We start from the raw sequence: 18522 nt of genomic DNA on the forward strand, positions 1-18522 counted from the left end.
CTCCAACCTTTAGGGAAGCCTGACGTGCAGATGGCAGACACTGAACACTGCAACAGAGCTACTGACTACTGAAAGAGGACAATATTCAGTCCATCATATTCTTCATAACTTGCTTGCATAATATATATTTAATTTTCATGTAAAATGCAATGCATGAAAAGTAAGGTTCAGTGTTTACAAGAGTATATGGCCAAGCTACGAAGAAGCAAGATTCACCCAGGCAAAATAATTTTTCTAGCCCTGATGACAATGAAGGATGCTTTATTACAGATAACTCTCAATAAAATAAACTCTTAAAAGAGGTTACATTTAAAATATATTTCAAATTACTTTTTTGTCACACAGGTCATCAAAGCATACATACTGTGATTGTCAAAAGTGCAAAACAGGCACAGTTACAGCACACAGTTGGCTCTTGGCAAGTCTTCCAAGGCCAGGAACCTGTTAAGTTTGAACTCAAAGTCAATGGGACGTTCACTGGGGGGCCTGTAGTTCCCTCTCATTGTTGAGCTCAGGTAGGGAATGAGCGCACAGTTCTCTTCAAACAAGGCCAGCTTTTTTTTGTACTTCTGGCGAGTGTAGTCTGTGCTCTTGTGGTTGAAAGCTGTAAAAATGTGAGCTTTCACTTATTACACAAATAAAAGAAACGATACATGTGGAAAAATGCAGTATCACAATTGAAAGATCTGGATTTTAAAAGTTACTGAAGCAAAAGTAAAGAATTACTTGCAACAGAAAAATGTTTTTTTATTAAAACTATTCATTTTGAAGAAAGGTCTTGCAAAAAACAAAACACAAACACATATCTAAGAAAAGAGCACCTAACATCCTTCTAATTCAAATTCAGCAGTACACATATGTTTAATTTTCTTGAATTTTGTTTACCTTTCAGATAGAAGGCCACATATAGGAGTGCTGATCTTTGTATACAGAGGAAGGGATGCTTTGGTTTGAGACACCCAACAGCTGTCATGGCCTTGATGACTGCTACTGCCACACCCTAAAAAATACAGACTTCACTCAAAGCAGAGCAGATACCTCAGGGAAACACTTCAGAAATGCACTTATATCAAATGTTGATATTATAAAATCTATGCCGATGGGACTAATACAGCATTTTTTTTAGGTGTGTTTGAGTGTGTTTGACCTGCTCCAAGTAACCCAACGTTGGGAGGGAGGTGAGGGCTACAGGCTCACAAAGAGGAGGAACTTTACTGGGCAGCCTCTGGTCCCAGTAGGTTTCAGGAGTCCTTGATAAATAATGTGTGAACATGAAGTTTTACTGAATAGACCAAAGTTCAGCGAAGCAAATTAATGTTGACTATCTTCATTATTTTAGTAGCAGTAGAGTGGAGATTCGCATATGCAGAGATAGCACCAAACCTCAAAAACTTGTCCTGTTTCTGCTTTGTCTCAAAAATGTAGATCCGTTCTCTGTATTCCACAGCATATTCCATTTTTCCTCGAACCAGGGCTTCATACCTGGGAACAAAGTAGCCTTCCATGAATAGAAAACTAACAAATATAGTAAAGAGTTGAGGGCAGTAAGAAGAGATCTGACACTAATTAAGTTTTCTTAACATGTTTTGTTTGTGTTGGCATGTAGTGTTTTCTGAATGTATGATTTTAACTATTTTGTGTCATTATTATTCACATTAGGTTTACATTATGTGCTTGCAAAATGCAGTTTATGTAGAATCTTCAGTCTTGGACCAGGGACCCCTTATAAATTTGTTGTTTTATTTTGGGTCCTAGACGTGTCTAAGAAAAGACATAAGAAACCGTGGCTTATTATCCATATTTCACAATTAACTATTTATGTGGAGCTGGAACTTGAGGAGAAACAATTGCCAAAATAATGAATCTAGTGGTGTACACATTTTTTTGTATTTAGACATATGTGAGATATGGTTAGAGTTAGACTTTATACGGGTGAATACTGTACCTTTGTTTTCCATCCAGGTAAGTAACGGGACAAAAGCCCTTCATCTCAACTTGCTGTGGGAACCTGTTCTTGACCTGAATCTCAGTTAGCTTTCTTGGGAGCAGGTGGGGCTCTGGGAGAGTGTTTGGGCAGCCAGGAGTCACAAATTGATCTGGAGTGGACAGGAACTTCTGTGGTTGAGAAAGCAATACATTCATTCAGATTCAGTCACAGTTAACATAAATGTTATCCTTTATAATCGCAGAGCATGATATAGACATAATGAAATCCCTTGAGTAATGACAGGAATCACACACAGAATTTAAAATATCTTAAAAGCAGACAACAACTTTCCACCTTCGAACATTTGATATCTGTGTGTTGTAAAGTGTCCTAAAGCTCCACTACACTGACCTTTAAATGGTTTTCGCCACACATCTTGTAATATTGTCCCCTGTGCTCAGCTGCATGAATCAAAACTGAAATTTCTGAGCAGTCTCCCAGGTGGTGATGTAGAGCCAGGCAGACTGGGCAGTAATGGCCAAACTCTCCAAGCCGATGGTGCAGCTCCTTGGGTGTGATGCACAGCCTGTTGATGCAGGCTGCTTGACCTGCAAAATTAAAATGCATGTGGAAGAGGATCTATTGTTTGTCATCATGAGAGTGATCTAGATTTAAGTTTATTATTTACTCACTTTTTGTTTGACTTTTTAAATTAATTTATCTCTTTTTAAAAAACTTTTTAAGTTTTATTTTGTTCATTTAATTGCCACAGCTGCATTTATAAGTTATTTATTGCAAACTGCTATGCTATATATTTATTTGTTATCTTACTTCAGGTATAAAAAGCTCTGCTGAGCTGATACCTGGTTGAGTTTCTAATACTTACCGCTGCGTACCCTATCCAGGTAACTGTGGATGTATCTCATGCTGATACTGACTTCTTTTATAATACTGTTCCAGATCCACCATTTGCTCTTCAAGCCATCAAGCAGAATCCAGTTCTGATATTGTTGCTGGAAGTGTTTCTTCACCAGCTCCACCTCCTGCTTGTAACAGGAGTTACGAATGTGGAGGATCTCAGAGCTGTCATGCATCAGGTGAGGCCTATAATGAGAGGAAGAGACATTTTTATTACATTCACTTTGAAGGCTTGTGATTTTGAAAATACACACGATTTCTGTGTATTTATTATTCCTTTTGTTGTGTGTAAGTGTTGTCTCACTTGTTGGACTTTATCTTGTCCTCAAGGCCTCTCTTCAGGACCTCCACTGTGTCCAGCTCAAGCTCAGCTACTATCATGGGGATGATGCTCCGAGAACTCATAAGCTCTGCCTGCTTAAGTGTCATCGGAAAGCCATCCAACACGTACCTGGAAAAAACATCCTCAAGTCTATGCAGGTTTCATGACAGTCATAACATGGCACATGGCAGTGATGTTACTAAGGTAAAAGTTAGGACCTTTTCAGGCCTTGAGTTTTAATAAACATAAGAATGGAACCTGTCTTACCCTTGAGTGCTGCAGACCGAGCTCATGAGCGCCACCTCCAGACACTGAATGGCCAGTTCATCGGGTACAACAAGGCCCTGGAAGAGGTGCTTTTTCATCTGGACAGCCAGATCAGTGTGCTCCTGAGTGTTGAGCACCATACGCATAACACTGCCAATGGACAGCTGTACCAAGCCATATTTTTGAGCAAACATCTTTGCCACTGGAGAGATGGAGAGAAGACCAAAAATTAAGAAAAAAAAAGAAAGGGATATGCAAATGAGAAAGTGGAAACTTTGCAACTGCTGTGAGTCTTACCAGCCGTTTTACCAGATTTGGGTGGTCCAAGGACTGCCATCTTAACAGGGAGGGATGGGGTGGGCTTGGACTGCCTAAGGTACTTTAAGGGGTTGACCATAAATGTGTTGCGGTTCTCCTTAGACGCAAAGAAGTAGATATACTGATGGAAGATCAGGGGATATGTGGTATTGAGAGGCCACTGCAGGGGCTGGATTAAGTCTCTCTCCTTGTATTGCTGTAGAGGGGGTTGTGTGTGGATAAACAACATGTTACAATACATTACACTATGTAAAGGAAATTTGAGACTTCTGCTGAGAAACTAGGTGTACTTATATCTGAAATAACTTCTGGAACTTTTATTCATGACAAAAATCACGGACTGATCCCACTGGTGACGGGGCCATTCTTGGATTATAAATACCTTGATGGGATCCCAGCAGCCAAAGGCGCTGTGTAACTTGTAAGTGGAGAGCAGCAGCTTCTGTGCCAGGCTGTATGAGATGGGTTGACATTTTTGGAAGAGTGACTCCCTGTTAGTCAGCAGAGGCTGCATTTTCTGGAGCAGCTGCTGCCGGACGATTTGAAGCTTGCGAGATGCACTGATTGAGACACTGGGTATGTTTTGCTCACTCAACAGCTCCTGATTATAGAAAACACAAAGCACAATATATGAGGGTAAGTAAAGTACAACTTCTTTACAGTGTAGTTTGTCCTTAACATGAAATAATAGCAGAAATGGTAAGGGTGTGGTAACCATATCGTTGTTTGGCTAGTTAAGTGCCATCATGGGTTTGTGTGGTTGTCTTTGTACCGTTATAGTAACAAGGTTGTTTTCATCTGTCACAAAACGCTCTTCTATCTCCACTTCCAGCCTCTCAGCAGCAGCTTCCTCAGTCTCCTCGTTCTCTTTGTCTTCGTTATCCTCTTCTGAGGGAAACTCCTCCTCCAGCATGGCCTCTATCTCATCCTCTATGTTGTCTGCAGTTTTTTCCTCCTCTTCTTCCTCCTCATCGTCCTCCTCCTCAGCCTCGTGATACCTAAACTACTCGATTAGGGGATAAAGAGTAGATGGAGCGGTTAATTAGTGAAGGAGAGGGAATCACTGTTGTGGTTATGATGAGATCGCTTACCTTTGTTTTGGCTGCCGTAGCACCTTTCTCTGCCATGAGCTCAGCCCTTCTCTTGACAATGTTCTCCTCCTGTACCAATGACATCAAAGTAATTGTGTTACATATTTACACAAGACAGTACAATTAATGCTTCATAATAAAGTTGGCCGAAAAATACTATTACCAACTTGCTTACCCTGTTTTTCTTATGCAGATCGCGAAGTAGGTTCAGCTGTGCTTCACGGTGGTTGCGGCGCTCACGCCACTTCTCCAGGTATGTCGGCAACAGACGTTTCTGAACATCTCTGACATCTACCGATATGATTACCACAATGTCAGGGAAAAGCTGTTGCTGAAACATGTACTGCACCTCATCAGGATGATGGGGGAAGCCCTCCAAAATAAAACCTGTGGACCTGCAAGAAAGAGATAGAATTTTAAGGTCAGCAAATAGCTTGTGCTGTCAGGTATTCACAAAAAAAAAAAACACAAACACACACCATAACTACGTAAAAACAATGCACATAAATATACAGAAAATGCATATATAATGAATACATGTAATGTATATGTATAAGTTAAGGTAACTTAGCATAAACCTAATAGCTTCATATTTAGCACATAGATATGAGGGTGGTACCAATCTTCTCATCTAACTCATTAAGACAGCAAATGTGGTTTTGTGCGTGTGTACAGCTACATGTATGGTTCTTGTTTCCAGTATGGTGCAATAACCATGTCCAGAATCTGTGGAGTCAGAGGTTCTCCATCAGAGAGGTAGGCTTTGATGGCCATTTCCTCATCAGTCAGTACCACTTCCTGCTGCAGACACACAAAAGCAAATACACAATAATCCAGACTCAGAAGATATCATAATTCATCAACTCTTGGTTCTAACGAGAAAGTGATCTGAGGCATCATAATATTGGAAATCTTGCTAGAGATACAGTTTATTGAGGCTGACCTCCATGTCATTCATATTGGCAGAGGTATCTTCCATCTCCTCCTCTTCGCCCTCCCCCCTGGCTTCTTGTATCAGGGCCTCCAAGTCCTCAGGAGACTCCTCTTGAGACTCTTCCTCATCAGTATGAGGCACTCGCTTCTTTGTCTTGGCCATGATGAGCATTTGGAGCTGCTCCCTGAACTGAATATGGAAGAGACCGAGCTGCTGGGCGAGCCACTCACCATTAGAGGTCTTGCCTGACCCACGGGGGCCAAGCAAAAAGACCCGCAGGGCAGGAGGCTTAGATAGAAGAAGATAAGATATTGTGAGGATTTTTTTTTTGTTTATTTTACTATTTTCTTTCTTGTCTCATGTCAGCTTTTACCTTGAGAGGCTCAGTCTTTGCAACAAATTGTGCAGCGTTTTGAAGGAAGGCGTCTCTTGCTTCTGGGCTGGAGAAGTAGAAGGTCTTCTCGCGGTACTTGGCTGCAATTTCCTCCGTACAGGGCAACAGGACGTTTTGATTTTTTAAGGCCACAGGGCAGAAATGATGAGTATCACCTAATAATCTCTTGGCTGTTGTGTCCCCCTGGTTTCATTGAGAGGGAGGAGATCCCGTTTAAGGTTTGTTTATATTATAAACATCTGTCAACAAAGCAGTAAAACAGCCCTGTATCTTCAGTCCCTTCACTTATAAACCCGTAGCATATAAATTCAGATAAAGTCACTTATTGGGGCTTTAAAATGAAAAGAACTCTCAGTTTACTGACTTCATCCTCCTCTGCTGCATCATTGTCACTGCTGCCTTCCTCGGCTCTCTCAAGCTCTGCTAGGGCCTCCAAATCCTCTGCCTCCTCGTCCAGATCCACCGCTGACAGCTCCCAGGGCACATACTTGAAGGGCTCTGTAGCGGACACAGCAGCATAGTTGGCACATCATCAAAGAGGTGATGGTAGGGACATTCTGTTTTTCTGTCGAACCAAGGATCTACCTAAGCTCTCTCTATCCCACTAAAACTATCACACAGACATGAAACAGAGACAAAATGGTCTAGTACTCCCAGAACAAGGCTGATTTATGACAAAGGACTAAAAGAATAAAAAAAAAACAAATGGACACAAAGAAAATTGTAGGACTAACAATCTAAAATCTCCAAAATAAGTTCACTCTACAAAACCTTAAAACCTAATCTCTAACTGATATTGACTATTTGCTTCCCCAAGAGAGTAACATAAGAAAAATTGTAATTATCACCAAGGCATCAACTCCACTCTCTGCCTTTGCATTCTCCTCGTCTTTCTATTCCCCTCTCACTTAAAAGGCCTATCAAAAATAATGCTGCATACCAACAGTCTTGGAAACTAGTATTCTTCCCTTTTCAATACAATTTTTTTTTTTTTAAATGTATACATTTATTCACTGTATATTTTCATAAACTGAAAGACATGAGGTGTGTAATGTAACAAAAATGAAAGACCGCGATTGAGGTTACACTCACTCTCCATCTGAAAGACCATCTCTTGAAGCAAATCCTCAGGGCTTTTGCCATCAATCTCCAGTACTGAGCAGGTAACATTTAGAGCTGACTGCATTTGTTCCCATTCAGACACAAACTGTTGCAGTTGCAGTTTATAGTCATTCATCTCTGGGCCATCTGGATAACCCAACTCCCAATGACCAGGTAGTATCACAGCTTGAGCAAACAGAGGGAGAAGGAGAGAGAGAGTGAGAATAGAAGTTTGTAAATACTGAGAGATGAGTCAGAATTTGTGTTTATTAAATTTCATTTAATAAAAATGTCTCACCTTCCTTTTTGATTATGTCAGGACATATAGGCCTGGTGGTTTCAGATTGCTTAGGATTTTCTGCATAGAAAAAGAATACAACAAAAATAATGCTGATTTCACTTTACAGGCTCATGGAGGGTATGGGCATTTAAGCTGCTTCATAGACAGATAATACATACCATCAGTTTCCTCATCTACTGTCTCTAGATTTGAAAGCACCTCTGATTCTTGCTCCTTTTGGTTTCTAATGAGAGAAATGAAGCAGAAAAAGAACTGATGCGTGAACAATCCTGCTCTGATATAACAAACTGCAAAATGTCACCGCATCATTTTATCTGCACTTACGGGACCTGTTTCTCCTTCTCAGACTGTTCGTCCTGCAACCTCCTCCTTATAGCTTTGTCCACGCTCTCCTTGTTCATCTCATACAATCTCTTCAAAACTGTTCACATTGAACAACACTTTGAAGTGCGGTGATGCATGAACAATGACACAAGTCTATATATTTAAATAAAACAGCAACTTGTTTGTGATGCTTTGTCTCTGTGTCTCCTACCTTGATTTCCACCACTGTCTTTGAGACAAAAGAGGATGTCTGGCAGGATTTCACCTTGCTGTAAGGCATCCATTTGGGAGAAGTTCATGGGAAAGTTGTCAAGCACCCAGCCAGTACTGACCTCTGCACCTGTGTCTGCCTCTTCCATCTGTAACATCAACCTTATTAACATCAAATGGCAACATTTATGTTTAATATTGTCAATGGTTTCTAAAAAATAAATTCAATAAATTAAAACATTCTAACAATAGTCTCAAATCCTGGCTATCCTGGATCTTAATGTCTACATAAAAAATTTTAAGAATAAAAAGTTTGTGTTAATGCAGCTGCCATGTTTAGATGTTTGACATACCTCTTTTATACAGTTGGCCAGTGCCTCAGCATACAGGCCAAGGGGAGATGTGCTTAGTTTTTTGGCTTCCTCCAGTGCACTAAGCACCATGACCTTCACCTCTGGATGATCCTCTGTCACTGAGAACAATAGAAGACATTAGCACAAAAACTCTGACATTTAATACTAAATGCCCAGCTTGTAACAATCTAGCATCATTAGACCACTCTATGACAGTATAAAAATAAAGACTGTAAAAGATCCTTGCCTGAACTCTGTCCACTATCCTGCTCCATCTTCATCTTGATTTTCTCTATAGCGACCTGTGTAGTCTCCTCTTTGATTTTGTCAAGCCTCTCCTGTTCAACCTTGGCCAGAACTGGCTGCACCAGTTCCTCCATGTCAAGCACTGATGTGTTGTAGTGCTGGGCTAGAAGCTTACATAGGGTGCTCTTTCCTGCTTGAGGGGGCCCAATGATGGAAACCCTACAAGGGGGCCTGGGCATTGGAGGAAGTAAATACCGCCTGGGGTTTTTGACAAACTTCTGGCAGGCCTCTTGAGATGAGAGGATGTACAGTTTGTCCTGGAAGCTATATTGGGGTTGACATGAGAGTTGGCTGACAGTATTGCACAGTCTCACTGTAAACTTTCTTCACAAGGCCACAGCCTATAAAAAGCACCCACCCTACAGAATATTCAGGCTTGCCAGGAATGATCTTGCCCTCCTTCAGAGCAACAGGACAGGTTCGGCCCCAGCGGCTCCTTCTCCACCTAAAGCCAGGGGCCACTTCCCTGGAAGACGACATAATTCTCAGCAGGTCCTCCTGGAAAAGAGATGAACTCAGGATTGAACTACTTCTAGTTAAATGAGAATCACATGCGTGTTTATTGTTCAAAGTTGTTTGAAATACTGGTGGTTTCAAAGCATTTACATAACTGACTGTGTTTTGATGAAAAATAAAAAATATGATCATTAATGTCAGACCGTGTCAACATCTTCTGGCAATTCTTCGTCATCAGCCTGGCGGAGGAGTATGGGAATGGAGACACGCTTTATTGCCATGGATCCAAGACGGGACATTACAGACTACAGACAAAACAATTCACATCAATCCAGTGAATACATGCACATTTATGCTCACACACATGCTTCACCCATTTAAGCCAGAACCAGACTAATATTGGCTACTAATTAAAAACTTATTATGGTGACAAAATCAATTCAACAGAATATGATATGCAAAATTTTGTTACTTATTATATAGTTTGTGATATTGTAGCATGTGTTTGCCAAAGACAGTTAATTCATCCTTAGTGTTTTTACCAAGTGTAGCTGTTCAGGTGTGTTGTTTCCATCCAGCTCCAACAAGTAGATGGGGTTGTGGTCTGTCATGTAGTCCTGAAAAAAAAAAAATTAACTAAAAGTTTTAGTGTGAGTTTTAAAAAATATATTTTTGTCAGTAGGGCAATTCATTTAAACCCTGATCTGATTTTATTATTATTATAACAGAACATTACAGTAAACTTGGTTTGTAACAAAAGACCTTTGGATTAAGCAGTATTAAGCATCTTTGCATCAGTGGTAATATCTCAGATGATGCCACAGTTCGGATTATGAAAAAACAGGAAATGGTTTTACATCTCTATGCTGGATAGTAAATTCTTTTTAATATCTCAGAGACACTGGCTCCATTTTCACCAAACATAGAGGGATGATACATATCATCACTCTGATTTGGCATTTGAAAAATAATACTGACTTTTGAGTCAATATCTCTGACAGCACTGATGACTGATGAGTAGTTTATTTAACTTCTTAATTCATTTGTGAGCCACTCAGAGGTTGTGCAGTCCCAGGTAACTCACCTCCAGTGGTCTGAGCATGGTATCCTTGTACATGTTGATTCTGATAAAAGCATTTCTGGCCAGATTCTCTGGTATCCACACCATTTGATCAATAATATCCTTTTGGAGTTCCTCTTCAACAGCCTACAGACAAAACAAATCCTACAAGTATGATAGAAAATCATGGCTTGGCAGCTGTCTTGTTTAAGGTTTAAAGTTTATAGGTGTGATAAGCTTGATTAGAATGAAAAAGAGTCCTCTAAAATGTGCAAAACCCAAATGTTTCCAAATAATACAACAGAATGGGAAATTAAGAATATTTATATATGCATTACTGGAATACAATCACAACCAAATTACTCTAAAGACAGGAAAGGTTAAACACAGTGGCATGAGGTGTTTTCCCTTGAACCATACCTTCTCCTCTTCATCCTCCACTTCCTCATCCTTGTTCTCTTTCGTGTTGATGTACACCTCATCACGCCTCCACTGTTCCCTGTTGTACAGCTGCCCTGTCTCTGGATACTGTTTCAAACCTGACAGCCTCTGGGCCAGGTCCTTGTCTGCACACTAGTGGAAGATGAGGGTGCTACGTTCATAATTAAACCAATGACACACTGACACATTTCATTCAAAAAAACAGATATTGCTAACTTGAGCTGTAAATATAGCTATAAATATGATATGATGTTAACCTTGATATTAATGATGAAATCAGGTGTTAGCTTGAGGTTTTTGATCAGTTCAATCTGCTCATGAATCTTCAGACACTCTTCCGACATGAATGGCAGGCAGCTCAGCACATATCCTGTATTACAACACATAGATTAATCAAATACAAGCAGTGGCAGAGCTCCAATACTGCTGTTTTGAAGGACATCTTGCTGTTGGTGGTCATAGTACACATCAATTTTTTTTTTTTAAGTTAACCACATTCTACAAACTACAAACAATTTGGAAAGCCAGAGGTTTATTTGCATGCCTGATTAAATACATCCTGAGTACATGATTTACCATAGTGGTCCACATCTGGTGAGTTAAGCCTGGCAAGAATCAGCTCCAGCACATTGTCCTCTGGTATACTTTTCCCCTCAGATAAGATATTTAGGAGCTAAAATTGTCAGACATGCAAATTAGAGGCATTAATGGCTATGAAGAATACATGAAAACATATGACGCACAAGAGGAACAATTAACCGTCCTGTACCATGATACAGAATAGGATATCACTCACCTCTATGCCTTGCTTTGTTTTATTTTTTATGTGTGTGTTGAGCAGATCTGTATCTGAAATTTTGTAAAAGCAGATAGGAAATATCACATGATGTGCATAGACATTATGTTGGTATGAAAAGGAAATTCCTTACCATCAATCAAGATACACTTCCAAGACTGTGCAATTTTTTTGGCCAAGGTGGATTTGCCAACACCCTGTCACATAAAATGCCACACAATTGAAATTGAGTCATTAAGTCACATGACATGAAAGGTGTTAGAAAAAACATTTCCGGTGTTCGGGTGTGTCTTGGTTCAATTTTGAGGACTGGTGACAGCAAACTCCAGGATGTGGTTGAGGAGTGGATACTCAGACTTACACTGCATCCAGCAATGTTCATACGTTCTTATCGCCAAAACATGACTTCATTTGTTTCTAAATCTCCAGTATAATATTAAATTAAAAGGGTGAAAAAAGGTAAATTACCGGTCTTCCAACTATGATGAAGCAGATGGGTTTGGCAAAAAGGTTCTCTCTCTCAGCTTCATCTTCTATTAGGTTGTCCACTAAACGGTCCATATGAGCTTATTAAATATCAGTAGAGAGGTAGAATTAAAAGTCAGACACTAAAAACAAACTGTCAGTTGTAACTTATTTTACGACCTAAGGTTCAAGTGCCGATAAAAAAGGTATTTAGGTACAGTAACTGCTGTTATATTTCAGTAGAAGTTTATTTACCGTTACTTTGGGGCATTCCGTCATCCATTTTTACCAGTTTAAACTTTTATCATCGCTTGTTAACAAGTATTTACTACATTAATCTACCAAGCTTTATATAACCCCTTGTTATCCAGGGTCAACAGTCACCAAGCACGATTACCATAGCAACTAACAAACAAAAGTGAGGGAGGGGAGGCTTTCCATATTGTAGCTAGTTAAAGCTTTCTACTTTAAGTTTGCCGCGTTAAGAGGTGTGTGTGTATTCCTAGTTGTACACAATAATTAACGCGTATAGTTGTTATCTATGTATGAATAGACAAAAAGTCAAGGAGGAGGACCCTCTATTTTTTAATCGCATTTTCGGTTTTTCGAACTTTTTGGCTCTGCGAAGCACCGTATCAGCTGACGTGAGATAACACAAGTCATACATGAGTCACCTGACTAAAACAAATTAATGTTGCATGCTCCTGAGTGCTAGCCGAAAATACTTTGGCGGCTTACAGACATATTTAATTCATTGAAAACGTGCAAAGTTGTTGTTTTGACTGCCAGGGAAGATGCATACTATCATCACTGGAGACGATTTGTGGCTAACACAGCTAGCTAGCTAAATTATTGGTGAGTAACGTTAGCTAGGAAATGCTGAGGGACAAAAATAAAAAGATGCACATACCGTAGCTATAAGTATCAACGTTGATTACGGTATGTGCAACACTTGTGGTGTTTTATGATGTAGTGTAATGGACTTACATATTGTGTTTACATTCACTCCGCAGCTCTTGTGTTGTCTCTTCTGGATTGTGACTGGAGAAAACAGACATAAAGATGCCTCAGTCAGCGGCTATCATCAGTGGGATCCAGAGGATGGTTCTGTATGAAACCAGAGCTGTACGTTTGACATAATCTTTTCGCTGTCATTGTGACTGTCTCATCATGATTCAAAAAACGTCTGTTCAGTCTCTGTTTGAGTTCCACTTTGTAGGGTACAAGTAGGCAACAAATTAATTACAGTGCAACTCATTTAACACTTATTCCGGATTGCATTTTGGTTGCCCTGATACGTACCAGTAAGTATTAGTACATAGAGCAATGTACTGATTATAGCAATATAGTTTATTTTTTACACTTCTTTGAGACAAAGAATAGATGATTCAGTATGCCTGCTGCCTATCAGCAGCAACCTGCTTGATTTTCATACAGTTCCCCGTATTTGCATTTTGGAAATGCAAAATGGAGCTAGGAACTACTCAGCTCTAATGGGAGTGCCTTATAAAGACACTGTGGCACAAGTATTTACTCAGGACATTCAGAACAAATTATCCCAGACATTCTGGGTTTTCAATCTGATATAATTCACAGGTTCTTGTCAGACATTAAAAAAAGTTAATGTATGTAAACATGAGGGTGGAAAAGGATGGAGAACTCCTGTGGAATTGCACATGCCCGTCAGCAAACACTAGATGGCAGCAAAAGAGTGTTTGTGATGACTTGCTGCTCCAAGTATAGCCCAGTCTACTTTGATTTACCATGAACCATTTTAAGTAAATTACAGGGAATACAGTTGTCTAGACAGTCAGAATAATTACTTTTCACCAGACAAAATTATTTGTACATATTACGCTAGGGTGGATTAGGTTTCTACACATTGAGTATGAATATGTGCACTTGAAAGGCAATTTATTATGCATCCCTCCTTCCTACTTTACTAATAGTGTGTTGCTTTGTTTTTCCAATGCATTTTAAAAAATGTTGTCAACAACCAAACGTACACGGGTGTTAAAATGAAAGTGTGATTACTGTCCATCATCACTAGTCACAAACATTTAGAAAATAAAGCAGGAAAACATTTTTCACAGTTGAGTTATCACAATTTCTTATTGAACCCCTTTCAGCCCACTTGGATAACAGTGGTCTAACTATTGTGGACAAATAGAGCTCCATAGGATACTGGGAAGTGTGGAACATGAAGAGATGACTTTAATGGTTGCGGACTGTACTGATACATGGTGTTCCAATTTAACGTTCTTTCGCCATCTTGCAGCCCAGTATGAGAGAAATAATGACATGAAAAAAAGAGACATACAGGGAAGACACTGATTTTAACAAGGGGCATATTAGAATGGAGCTTTGTGATCAAATATGTGCTGTGCCCAAATGTACTCTGGACTGTAGCTACTCTAATTCCACTTCCATTCAAAGTCATGGAGTTTATATGATACATATCTGGATTGAAGTTCTTGTATCATTTCACAGGTTTCTGATGCATTCATTTCTACCTTTGAAGCTTATTGTGGAGAGAAAATGTTGTAAGAAAAAAGCCTGAAGAAACTAAGACTATAACAATGGGACTCTATGAAGCTTCCTTGTGTTGTGTCCACAGAGAGTCCACATCCACTATACCATACTTGTAATAACAGAGACTGTCCATGTCTATTGGAATTTGGAAATGTGTATTCTATTGTGTTCTCTCGAAATTGGTTGGTAGAGACAAGTCTGAACTGAATATCATCCATAAGAAAGCTTCTTGCGTTGAAAACCTATATGCACAAAATATTACACAATCATAAATTGGTTGTCTGCAGTATGCACTTATTACCAGAACCAACTATGTAGGATACATTGCAAAGGCACTGGTGATAATCTGCACCAAATGACTTATAACCCACAGTGCAATCATGATTTTTTCTTCTTTCCAGAGGTATTTTTTGGTGGGGAGCAATCAGGCACAAACCAAACATCGAGTCCTGAAGATTGACCGCACAGAACCCAAGGACCTGGTCATAATTGATGATAAGGTAAGCTCTGAATTTCCACCAGAGTTGGTACAGTGCAAATGTATATGCTTATGTAATACAGTACAGTACGCCTGGGGGAAAATTGTACAATCACTCAGCTTGTCCCAAGTGTATTGTGGATGACAGCTTAGCTGATGAGTGCTGAGTGCGCCTCCTTTTCTTCTCCATTGCTCATTACTAGGATCTATGAGCTGGGAGTTGATTTGTTTGTTCGTGTTGCGGGTGATTATGCTGATGATGTGTTTGTTATTATGAAGCATCCATGACTAAATATCCATTACCCCACGCTCTCATTCCTGCAGATATTGCGCTGACCTCGGGAAACCGTGTTTATTTGATTGGCATAGTGTAGTATTTTATAAACAGTGTGGATGCTTGAGAATGTGGTGAAGAGATGGAGGTGAGCAGGTTTAAAGCAGGAAACAGCCTCATCTTTCACTTTCTCTCAGTTCATACTGTATGTGAGGAAAGCTGACACACATATAATGAAATAAAGAGCTCCATAGAACCTCTTTATGATACTGAGATGAATAAAGATTATACAGTGAGTTGAAGAACCTAAATAATTGGATAGTGGGCACCTCCTAGATTGATGTATTTTACAGTGGAAAGCATATAATTTTACAAATAAACAGGAAATGCACACACAAATACGTAGTGTAGAAGAGGTAAAATGTATTATACAGTGGTGAGAGTATTTGAACCCTTTGGAATGACCTGGTTTTCTGCATTAATGTGATCTAATCTTTCGCTATGTCACAAATGTAGATCACCACAGTGTTCTTAAGCTAATATCGCATAAACAATTCTCTTTTTTGTCCATTTCGAACACAACCATTAAACATTCACAGTGCTGGTGGAAAAAGTAACTGAACCTTTGAATTTAATATCTGGTGGAACCTCCTTTGGCAGTAATAACCTCTAATAAGCTCATCCAGTAGCTGGTGGTCACATCTGCACAATGTTCAGGAGGAATTTTGAACCATTCTTCTTTATAGAACTGCTTCAGCTCAGACATATTGTTAGGATGTCTGGTGTGAACAGGTCTCTTCCTGTCATTCCACAGCATCTCTTCTGGATTAAGGTCTGGTTTAGGACTGGGCCACTCCAAAAAGTGGATTTTCTTTATTTGAAGTCATGCTGTTGTAGATTTACTTTGATGTTTTTGGTCATTGTCCTGCTGCATCACCCAACTCCTACTGAGCTTGAGCAGGTGGACAGCCACCCTGACATTATCCTGTAAGACACCTTGATAAACTTGGGAATTGATTTTATCCTTAGTGATGTTGAGCTGTCCAGATTCAGAGGCAGCAAAACCCCTCCACCCTACTTCACCTTTGGGATGATGTTTTCACGTTGGTATGCAGTGGCCTTTTTACGCCATACATGGTGCTGCATGTTCTTCCCAAACAAGTCAACCTTAGTTCCATCAGTCCATAAAATATTTTCCCAGTAGTGTTGTGGAATGTCAAGCTGCTCTTTGGCAAACTGCAGGGGCGCAGTGATGTTTTTTCTGGAGAGCAGTGGCTTCCTCCGTGGTGTCCATGGCGCGACACCATGCTCCATGCAACCATGTACCATGATTTGTGTATGGTAGACTCATGAACAGAGATGTTAGCCAGCTCCAATGATTCCTTTAAGCCTTAAGCTGTTACGCTGAGGTTCTTCGTTACCTCACTGATCCTTCTCTGTTGTGCTTTTGGAGTAATCTCAGCTGGGCGCCAACTTCTAGGGAGAGTAGCCACAGAACTAAATCGTCTCCATTTATAGACAGTTTGTCTGACTGTGGACTGATCAGTGTTTTAAACTCTTTGAGTCTTTGTAACCCTTTCAACTTTATGCAAATCAACAATTCTTGATCAAAAGTTTTTTTTTTTTCTTTTTTTGCGAGGCCTGGTTCACATCAGCAGTGTGTGTTAAGTGTTTTTTTTATCAGTCAAAGTAGCTCTGAAACACACCTCCAATCGGGTTTCATTGACTAGACTTCAGGTTTGTTAACTCCTGACTCCAATTAGCTTTTATTAATGCCATTAGTGGAGAGGTTCCAACCTACACTCTGATTGTTCCAGTGATGTTTTCAATATGGACATGAACAATAAAATATTATATTCATAATTTGTTTGTTAATAGTTAAAATAGATTGTGTTTGTTCATAATTGTAACTAGTATGATGATTTCACCATATTTTAGGATATAATAAGAATAGAATTAGAATATAATGTATAATAAATACATAAGTTGAGGTAATTCCAAAGGGTTCACTTACTTTTTCTTGCTACTGTATGAATTGAGAAACTTCCTGTGCAGATGACTTGTTTGCAGAGTAGTTGGTCTGCTTGAATTTGTTCTTTAGAAGTGAATAATAAGAAGCACAGTTACTGTTTAGTCATTACAATATTGCCAAAAGAATTTGGAGAGCAGCTAATCTATTTCTGGCTTAATAGCCTCACTGAGGATCAGTCTAAACCCCTTTGTACAAAATGTAGGGCCATTGATTAAACAAGGCCTGTTTGTCATTTACTTATTATTGCACAGAAAAGAATTTTATAGTACAGGGCTCTGAATTAAGTTGAAAATTAGCTGTCCACAAGCAGCAGCTTTTCTTTTGAGAAAAGCTATGTTTGTGGTCTCCTACAATATGGAAACTGTGCACATAAATGAAGAAACAGAAACTGCTTACAGCTGTATTCATGTATATACTATATCTGTGTGTGTGTATTTTTCCAAAGCATGTGTACAACCAGCAAGAGGTTCGGGAATTGCTGGGCCGCCTTGACCTGGGCAACCGCACCAAAATTGGCCAAAAGGGTTCCTCAGGTCTGTCCAGGGCTGTTTCAGCCTTTGGGATTGTCGGTGAGTATAGTCCCTCTACTCTTTTTCTTGTTGACATAGCAACAGCCATTGTGGGGAACAATGATGGCAACATGTAACTCATCTCCAAAGCATTAGTTTTAAACTACAGGTATTGACCTGGTTTTACTTATTGAGAGCAGCAGATGGAAAACATGAAATAAAAGGAGCCCCTGACGGTATAATGAAATTCACAATAATATAACCCTGCTACCACCTCCACTACTGCTACCTTTGTGAAGCTTATAATGTGTGATTTCAAATTGTGATTTCAAACTAGAAAATTCCTGGAGATATTTTGAATGTGCTTGCTGCTTGGTGCGTGTACTTCACTCCACTCATTTCAATCTGTACAAAGGATGTTACTTTCAATTTCATTCATGTCGTAGAGACTTATCTGGACACTGCCCTCAGTCGCTGTATACACACATGTACATGCCCTAACAGAAGTTGATCTGCAATAAAGCTATACCACTATATCCCCAAATAGACAATAGCTTCTAAGATCGAACTTTTATGACCTACTTTACCTCCTACCTTTTTGAGACTGGCATAAGGTTTTGTACAACAGAGCCAATAATTCCCTCTTACCATGTTGAGACTTTTATTTTGGAGGTTAATCCAATTCGTGGAGATGATGTTTGTCCGTTCCTGTC

At 39.6% G+C, this 18522-nt stretch overlaps 2 protein-coding genes across 2 annotated transcripts in view; one reads left to right on the forward strand and one right to left on the reverse strand.

Moving 5' to 3' along the window:
• Positions 1-346: 346 nt before the first annotated feature.
• ak9 (adenylate kinase 9) lies at positions 347-12294 on the reverse strand. Its single transcript, XM_022765561.1, has 36 exons — positions 12240-12294; positions 11988-12085; positions 11653-11716; positions 11520-11572; positions 11300-11396; positions 10981-11093; positions 10703-10855; positions 10307-10429; positions 9765-9839; positions 9426-9527; positions 9125-9264; positions 8708-9030; positions 8461-8579; positions 8109-8256; positions 7898-7994; positions 7732-7796; positions 7571-7630; positions 7264-7458; positions 6536-6669; positions 6151-6354; positions 5787-6065; positions 5523-5644; positions 5019-5238; positions 4817-4912; positions 4525-4734; positions 4135-4353; positions 3732-3948; positions 3435-3636; positions 3150-3296; positions 2814-3031; positions 2339-2535; positions 1946-2115; positions 1384-1482; positions 1148-1250; positions 886-1000; positions 347-604 (listed from the first exon to the last, which is right to left on the reverse strand). The coding sequence occupies exons 1-36, from the start codon at positions 12265-12267 to the stop codon at positions 396-398; spliced, it is 5214 nt and encodes a 1737-aa protein (XP_022621282.1). The 5' UTR covers positions 12268-12294; the 3' UTR covers positions 347-395.
• Positions 12295-12672: 378 nt separating this feature from the next.
• fig4 (FIG4 phosphoinositide 5-phosphatase) overlaps positions 12673-18522 on the forward strand; it is a 46783-nt gene continuing 40933 nt past the window's right edge. Inside the window, exons 1-4 of the mRNA XM_022737928.1 lie at positions 12673-12839; positions 12998-13109; positions 14918-15016; positions 17746-17869. Coding sequence (XP_022593649.1) covers positions 13047-13109; positions 14918-15016; positions 17746-17869 — 286 coding nt within the window. The 5' untranslated portion in view covers positions 12673-12839; positions 12998-13046. The remainder of the gene's footprint in view (positions 12840-12997; positions 13110-14917; positions 15017-17745; positions 17870-18522) is intronic.

The sequence above is a fragment of the Seriola dumerili genome, unplaced genomic scaffold (genome assembly GCF_002260705.1).
Source record: "Seriola dumerili isolate Sdu_G_001 unplaced genomic scaffold, Sdu_1.0 BDQW01000025.1, whole genome shotgun sequence".
Classification (NCBI taxonomy): Eukaryota; Metazoa; Chordata; class Actinopteri; order Carangiformes; family Carangidae; genus Seriola; species Seriola dumerili.

Coding starts and splice junctions, on each gene's coding strand:
- ak9 (XM_022765561.1), bottom strand. CDS start 12,267: ATGGATGACGGAATGCCCCAAAGTAACG. Junction 11,573..11,652: donor GAAGTGTATCTTGATTGATG/GTAAGGAATTTC, acceptor ACAAAATTTCAG/ATACAGATCTGCTCAACACA. Junction 3,297..3,434: donor TCGGTCTGCAGCACTCAAGG/GTAAGACAGGTT, acceptor TGTTTTTTCCAG/GTACGTGTTGGATGGCTTTC.